We start from the raw sequence: 8,483 nt of genomic DNA, 5'->3' as shown, positions 1-8,483 counted from the left end.
GTTTAGAACTTAAAGACCCTAAAGCTTAAGCATCTCTCACATGTATACTAAAAAATTGATTAGTATTTTAAAAAATAAAGAGTGAAGACATAAATAGCCCCAATAAATTTATATGTCGACCTTTGAATTTCCATATTTCTCTATCCTCAAATTTTAATAAAGATTAAAACATATTTGTGGGCTCAAATAAAACAAAGACAAACATTATTATGTTTATGTTTATACTTATGTTTAGGATGTTTTTATATAGTTTTATATTTAAAAAAATTATCCATAATTTTTATAACCCTTTAATATTTCTAAATTTCGTATAAAAATTAAACAAGAATTTAGAATTCATTAGACCATTTAAAAAAAATAAAAAGTACAAAAATATTATATATTAAAAAACAATAAAAATATTTAATCACACTTATGAATGCTACCACGTGGTGTGTATTGTGTTTTAGGCCTAATTGTGAGTATTTCAAAACATGGCATGTGAATGCTACCACATCTGTCAACTAAATGACTCTTTTAGGTGTTGTTGGTTGTGGACTTATCCTAACTCTTTGAGATGAGAATGCACCACTAGCTTTGGTTTAGGACTTAGGAGTAACAAAGATTCCTAAATCCCTAATCCTAAGTTAGTAGCATATTGTAATTTTCTAATATAGGCATATCTTAAGCAGTGGTGATTGGAGAATATTCAACCAAGATGTATTTTGCTTCTATTATTTGGTTATTGAGGGAGTTCTCTTTTTTTTTTCCCCCTACAAGTACAATTGGATTTTCTTGTAATAAATGAAAATTTCCATAAAAGATGGATACCTTAAGATGAAATATTGTGAGAATACACCACAAGCTCAAGGTTAAGAGTAACAGAAATCAAGGTTTTAAATTCCATTTTTCATTTGCTGGTATTGACAAAAATTTTCACATCATTCACCAAAGTGATAGAAAAAACCCCGTTGTTTTTTCTTGCCCAAAATATTAGCCTATTTTGACTTGTCTTGGTTGTTTTTGTTACCTCGTCCAAAATAGTTGTTCCAATCTAAAATATTAAAAGCCACAACATTTTACCAGTTTAACTTCACCTTCAATTTTTTTTCTTATTATATGGATATGGTAAAATTTTAATTTATGATGAACCCTTATGATAATTGTTATTTGTCATTACTCATTAGGTTAATGGGTTCTAGTTAAGCAACTATAATTTACTACTTGCATTCTTTATTCTTCTTTTCATCAACAAGTTTGGCTAGAGCCTTGTAGGCAGCTCACTAGTTGGCACCTTCTTGTGCTTCCAACGGAGGCAACCGAAATTCGAATCTACCGTCTGCAATTATCAAATTAAAAAAAAAAGAAAAGGTTAAGCTAGAAAAAAATTCACAACATCTTTGTTGAAAGGCATGCTCCTTTTCTCAGCCATTGTTACCATAATGACTAGTGGAGCCACTAAAAGAATATGGACTTTGTACTAGCACTTTCATGAACTCGATCTCATTATATCACAAGATGCCATCATTTTACATAGCTAAACGATTTTGCATTTGATTCTTAAAAAAATAATAATAATAATAATAATAATTGCATTTCATGGCTTTCATATTCCATCTGGTGTCCCTACTCTCTTGATGCATACAAGATGAATCATATTTAGAGAAATTTTAAGAACACAACAAAATCTTACAACACCCTTGTTTTTAATTGTAATGAGTCATAATCTCATATTTTATTATTTTATTTTGATATGTGAGGAATTAACATCTCAACTATTATGAAATTATGAAAATATAGTAACAATTTGTTACGTTGCTACTCCCTACCAGAAGAGAATTCTAATATTAACTCTGTCAATTAGTGCAGAAACTTTTTTATACAAAGAAAATGGGTTTAGGCATGAAAAGCCTAGTAAAGCCCATCAATAAAATGAGGCCCATGGGTTTGTATGAGCATTTAATTATTACAAAATCTTATTCATAGGAAAATGGGTTTAGGAATTAGGATCATAAAAAGGCCATTAATCATTGCCAATTGCCATGCATTTAATGTGTTTGTTGGAACTAAATGGACTGGACTCTTAAGATAAGCTTGGGCACATATAAATCATTAAGTCAAAACGAGCCGTTTAACTAAAACGACAACCTCGTATCTCTGTCTTTCACTGGTCCCTGTCCAGAGAGTAAAGTTAAAGTTGGACAAAGAGTTAAAAGAACAAAGACCGACTGTTCCTCAGAGCTTTGAAGTCTTTGACGCTAAGCGAAGGTCCTCTCAATCTGGTTAGTCCTCAGCTCCAACTCAAATCATGTGTTCAATTCTTTGTTTCTGTTCTTCATCTTAATTGAAAATTATTAACTAACTAAACTTGAAAGCCATTACATTCTTTACGTGCTTATAATATTGTAGGTGTTAGATTCCCAAGTATCTTTGGTGTTTGATTGAGAAACTTGTTCTTGGTTATGGATTATGAGTCGGAAGATGCTGTTGCACTCAAATCGGATGGAACCAATTATCTACTGTGGTCATGTATGATGCGTAATTTCGAGATTGAAGGAGAGCTGTGGGACTATGTAAGTGGGTCAGCGACTCGTCCTGACCCCAAAGATAAAAATTACATAAATTTGATTAAGAATTGGGAATCTATGAATGCAACGGCTCTGTATTTTATCAACTTTTATGTTGATTGTTCCCTTAGGAAGCGCTTGGATCATATTAAGTCTGCTAAGGATGCATGGGACTACTTGGCAGGGTTGTATGCCCACGGTGATGAGTCGAATTTCGCTAAAAAGTATCGGTTGGAGAGGGAGATTGAGGCTGTGAAACAAAGTGGATTTCCCGTTACCGGATTGTATCGTCTTATGCAGTGTTACTGGCGGCAATTAGATGAGATGGAGCCAAAGGAATTGAGTAATTTAGAGAGTTACATGAAATACCGGGAAGAGTCTCGGTTGGTTCAGCTTCTCATGGCTTTACCAGATAAATTTGAGGATATTAGAAAGTCTATGATGGAACGTTCCCCTCTACCAACTGTTTCTAAAGCTGTGCAAGAGTTGCTAATTGTGGAGCATAGACTAACATGTGATCATTTTTCATCTATATCATTAGATGACAAAGATTGTCCTGCCAAGAAGACCAACAATGATCAGACAAAGACAAAGAGAAGAAGTAGAAGAAAAAAGGATTCTCCCCAATCAACCAGCTCTTCGTCTGGGCTTGCATCTTCCTTGACGCCAGATAACAATCAAACTGCTCTCTCCACTGACCAGTTTCGATCCGTGATTAACATGATGAATCAAGTGGAATCTGATTTTTTTGGTCAATCTCCACTAGAGAGTGGCATGTATCTGCCTCCTGCAAGAGAAGGTTTGTCTGTCCAGGATCCTATCAAGCAGTCAGACAAAGACTATCAGCCATCTTCCTCTTTGTCAAGGCTTGCATCATCTTTGACACCAGCTAACAATCAACCTGCTCTCTCTACTGATCAGTGCGATCTTCATAAATCCGTACATAAGTCTCATCTGGAATCTGAGCTTTTTGGTCAATCTCCACTAGAGAGTGGCAGATATCAGCCTCCGTTCGGAAGAGGTTTGTGTATTTTCCAGTCAATATAAGTATTTCATTTTCATCTTGGATTTTGGATTTTGTATTGAGTGCATTTATGACTTGCTATAATTCTTGTCCATCATACCTATTTCTTTTCACTTATCACTTTATATGATGTTGATGGTGCTTATTAATCCTTAAAAGTTGGTAAAACTTATATCTATCGACATCAAGTTCTCTTATTCCATTTAATGAGCTGTTGATTGTATCTGCAAATATATTAAAATCTTCTAGTAGCTAATGAACGTAAAAGCATTGATTTGGTGTGTTCTATTTGTCCAATAGAATCCTCATATTGGATCTTTATAGCATGAAATTGATAGCAGTTAAAAAATTGATTGCTGACGTTGCGTTCTTGAGCATCAGAATGTCATTCTGCTCATTTGGCTTTTAACTCCAGACTTGAATTTGCACTTCTTTGTTCTTTGTTTTGTTATTGCCTCTCAAGATTGAAACTGCTTCTAGTTATCACTTATAGAACATGTTTATAATCTCTGCTCGGTGATGATTTTTTTTAATGCTGATATATATGGCAACAAGGTTTGTAGATGAGATCGTTTCATGCACTTCCTTTTAGCCAAAATTATCCTTAATCAAGTTCTTATACTATACATGATATTTGTTATATGTTACTTATCAATATATATATGTTTGTTATACATCAAGTACACTGCAACTAAGATGAGCTCTAACATCAGTAAGCCAAAACAGAGGCTAACAGAAAATTAAAATTGTAAGAGTGTCTCAACTCTCAGGGACAACTAGGCTGTTGAGACGGATACTAAGACGTTAGGTGAAATTTCCCTTGTGGGGGAAAGTTGCCTCTGTCTCTTGTGTTATATACACAAAGAAGGAATTGCCTAATCCCATATGCTTGTCAGGAGTTCTCCTGGGAAGGTAATGACAGCAGAAAAGTGCTGCTGGGCTGGTTCTTGAGTTTTTCATGGAGAACCTTTGGTATTTTACTTTGGTAACACATATTGATAATTTGATAATGTATCAGTTTGATGTCCAATTTCTCTGCAAAATATGAAAAATAAAAGATAAAGAACAAGAGTTATTGAATATGAAAATCTCTACATTCAGTATATATTTATCTATATATTGGACACGAATATATATGTATATATATATAAAACTAACTTTCCAAGAGAGTAATGAGGGATAGCGTTGACGAAGGCGCCTTGATTATGTCTTGAATCAAGTTTAATTGATATGCCTTAATTCAGGTCATAATTCTGGCCTAAATATATGCACATCATAGTAATGTCAAATATGCTAACATCACCCCTCAAACTGAAGGCGGTGCGGAGGAAACTAGATTGAATTTGGAAATAAGATCATGGAGATGACTGGGTGAATGAGATTTAGTAAACATGTTAGCAAGATGATCTTCAGAACAAAAAGATTACAAAAGGAGGCTATTGTGCTGAAGACAATGACAAATAAAGTGGCAATTTATCTCAATATCTTTGGTGCACTTGTGACAATATTGTTGTGAGTAATGCAGATAGCACTCCAATTGGCACAGTGGATGGAAGAATTAGTGGACTGAGGGGCATCCATATCAACCAAGAACCATTGAAGCCATAGAATTTCAGAAGTAGTGACAACGAAGGATCGGTACTAAGCCATTGTGCTGGAGCGGGCAACGACAAATTGTTTGTGTTTGAATAATTTTATGAAATTTCAAATAAATGTGAATGACCTTTTAGGATTCTGCAAAAGTGAGAGTTTTGTGCCTTGGGTACAACTTTTTAAAAGTAAGGCTTTCCCTTCCTAGTGGTGAGAAAGAATTAGAGATTCTAATAGAGCATAATGACTAGAGAGAGGTTGTAACTAAAATCATCGATTGTTATCAGTTCTCTTAATCTCATGTTGTTGGAGGACATTGATGCCTATTATAATGAGTTATTTTAATGAATATCATTTACCATATTTAACGGTTACATCTTTTCAATGTTGCCATGTTGGAGTCTTTTGTTATTATTGATATGAATTTCTAAAAAAACTGTGTTTGTAGCAGAGGGAAATTGTTTGAGCATGGTTTCAAGTGCAGTGAAAATTCTGAGTTACAATGTGTGGTTCCAAGATTTGGAGATACATAAGAGGATGGAGGCTCTTGGTGAACTTATTCAATTGCATTCTCCTGATATCATTTGTTTCCAGGTGTGCCATTTTGGCTTCATCTCATAGGTCATTTCCAATTAACTATTCATCATATTTATGACCAGAATATATGCCATACAGGAGGTTACACTTGATATATATGACATTTTTTAGGTATCAAGCTGGTGGAACTCATATAATTGCTCAGTTTCACATCAAATGGCCAGTACAAGAAGATATTTCTGCATGCAGGTAAGATATTGTGCATCCTTCGCAAAATGTGTTGGCCAACGTAGTTGCAATGCAAGCTTGTAGAAACCATGGGAGGTTACTTAGTGGAGGGATACTGCAGTCTGTTTTATAAGTCAGGTTCTTTGTTCGGTTTTCTCTCTCTTTTAGTTAGGTCTTTCTAGAATTTTTTCCATGAACTACAACGGGGTAGGGGGAATTTTAGTGTTAACAGTAGAATATGTCTTCTTGCTGTGTATAATGCTCACAGAAAAATTTAGAAAATTAATATGGCCGCTACGGCACTACCCAATTCTTGGAAATCTACTCATCTTCTCAAACGATTAATTTCACATATTTTAGTTATATTTGACCTTTTAAGGTGGTAAAGCCCATAATGTGATTGTTTTTGTGAATTTCTTTTATACTATAAATTTTATCTTGCTTCTATGGTGCACTCTCTTTCAGGTACTTGTCTCAGGATGTGTTATTCTAGATATGATTTTTCTGCATGTCAAATAATTTGTTACTTCAATGTTCATATTTAAGGTAGTGTTGGAGCCTAACTTGATTTGTCAATTGCAGTTGAGCAAACTTCCAGTAAAATCCTTCAGCTGCAAACCGTTCATCAATTCTACAATGCTGAGAGAACTGTGCATGGCAGAGATTGAAGTGGGGGGGAAATTGTTGACTGTAGCCACAAGCCATCTTGAGAGCCCCTGCCCTGCCCCTCCTAAATGGGATCAATTGCACAGTGAGGAACGTATAGCTCAGGCAAAGGAGGCTGTTAAACTTCTTAAGAAATTTCCAAATGTGGTCTTTTGTGGTGACATGAATTGGGATGAAAAATCGGATGGAAAGTTTCCTTTATCTGATGGATGGATTGATGCCTGGGCAGATTTAAGGCCCGGTGAAAATGGATGGACATATGATACTGTGTCTAATCCAATGCTGTCTTGTAACCGGCCTTTGCAAAAGCGGCTAGATAGATTTATTTGCAATCTGTGTGATTTCAAATTATGTGCAATCGACATGATAGGAATGGAGGCTATACCAGGAGTGTCATATACGAAGGAGAAGAAGGTAAGAAAAGGGGTCCGAAAGTTGATGCTTCCTGTATTGCCTAGTGATCATTATGGCTTGCTCTTAAGGGTTAATATCCAGTAAATTATTGGCTTGGCATGATAACACTATTAAAAGCTAGGTGTCTGAGTGTTTCCATTGCCCCTCCAAAAATGAAAGAAAGAGATGCTAGGTGTGTCGTTACAACTGTGTCCACCATCCTGCAAACTCTTGTATTATATTAATGTGTACAGCTTCTGTAATCCTGTGATGCTCCTTAATTGTTGTGTGAAGTTTCTGTATTACTTCAAAAAAAGTTTGGTTTGTATTGTAAGGCCTATGATATTTAGAAGTTTACGCTGGTGTACTGTCGTATTGTTATGGGAAATGATTGTTACAGGGTGTTGATAACACTACTGCCGCACCACTACTAGTCTAATGCTACGTTATGTAACTGTAGTTGCATTTCTTTTCCCCTTTGTATTGTAAATGGTGTTGAATGCATGTGTTTTTTACTATGACTTGTTTTTGTCAACTATATAAAATTAATTTGGATCGACCGAGATTTGGATCGATCTTGGATTGCAGATTTTGAACTGTAGGCTCATTATGTCATTTGTTTTAGTCCTAATGTGCACCACACTTGCTAAATTGTACTAGTTGCAAACCCATGCAATGTGTGGAAATAAATAATTATTTTTTATTGTAATATAAAGTATAATTTTATCTCTAAATTTTTTTGAATATAATTTGTTCTCTGTAAAAATTAAACAATTTCCATTTGGTCCAATTAGGTCTACTTCGGTTCGATTAGGTCAACTTCTATCTAATTCATTCCACTCGGTCCAATTAAGTTTGCTTGGTCAATTTCAGTCCCCCTTTAGTCCATTTTGGACTAATTGGGTCTTAAATTGATTTTTTTTTTTGTAGGTTTTCTTTTCAAGTTTAGCTTAAAAATGCATTTTTCTTTTCATAATTTTTGGGTTCAATAGTATGAAAATTTATTTTATTTGGGCTAAACTGTTACGTTTTGAGTTTAAAAAAAAAATACAAAGAAAATACTATCATAGACATTAAGAAATTAGAAATATGAGCCCTAAAAATGCAATAAAAATTATTAATATTCAAAAGTCTTATTTGGTCCATTCTATCCTCTTCGGTCCAATTTGTCTTGATAGGTCCTACTTAGTCTATTTTATCTGCTAAAGTTATATTTGGTCTAATTTTGTTCACTTCGGTCCAATTTAGTCCAATCAGTTCACATTGGCTCTATTCAGTCCACATTGGTTCTATTCTGTTCACTATGGTCCTATTCAGTCTATGCTATCCATTGTGGTCCTATTTAGTCCATTCTGTCCACTTTGATCCACTTCAGTCTTATTCTGGCCTTAGTCTACTTTGGTCCTTTTGTCCACTTTGGTTCCATTTAGTCCACTTCGGTCCTATTCAGTCCACATTGCTTCTATTCAGTCCAGTATGTCCACGTCAGTCCTATTCGG

At 34.7% G+C, this 8,483-nt stretch overlaps 1 protein-coding gene across 1 annotated transcript; it reads left to right on the top strand.

Moving 5' to 3' along the window:
- Positions 1-2,126: 2,126 nt before the first annotated feature.
- Positions 2,127-7,411, top strand: LOC142636560 (uncharacterized). Its single transcript, XM_075810818.1, has 5 exons — positions 2,127-2,261; positions 2,389-3,567; positions 5,609-5,754; positions 5,869-5,946; positions 6,508-7,411. The coding sequence occupies exons 2-5, from the start codon at positions 2,442-2,444 to the stop codon at positions 7,087-7,089; spliced, it is 1,932 nt and encodes a 643-aa protein (XP_075666933.1). The 5' UTR covers positions 2,127-2,261; positions 2,389-2,441; the 3' UTR covers positions 7,090-7,411.
- The last annotated feature ends 1,072 nt before the right edge of the window (positions 7,412-8,483 follow it).

The sequence above is a fragment of the Castanea sativa genome, chromosome 5, assembly GCF_040712315.1.
Source record: "Castanea sativa cultivar Marrone di Chiusa Pesio chromosome 5, ASM4071231v1".
Classification (NCBI taxonomy): Eukaryota; Viridiplantae; Streptophyta; class Magnoliopsida; order Fagales; family Fagaceae; genus Castanea; species Castanea sativa.
This window is presented reverse-complemented; position numbering and strand designations above follow the sequence as displayed.

Excerpts from the sequence above, each read along its gene's own strand:
- LOC142636560 (XM_075810818.1), top strand. The coding sequence starts at position 2,442 with ATGGATTATGAGTCGGAAGATGCTGTTGCACTCAAATCGGATGGAACC. Across the intron at positions 5,755-5,868 it reads CTGATATCATTTGTTTCCAG|GTATCAAGCTGGTGGAACTC; the intron begins GTGTGCCATTTT and ends GACATTTTTTAG. Across the intron at positions 5,947-6,507 it reads GAAGATATTTCTGCATGCAG|TTGAGCAAACTTCCAGTAAA; the intron begins GTAAGATATTGT and ends TGTCAATTGCAG.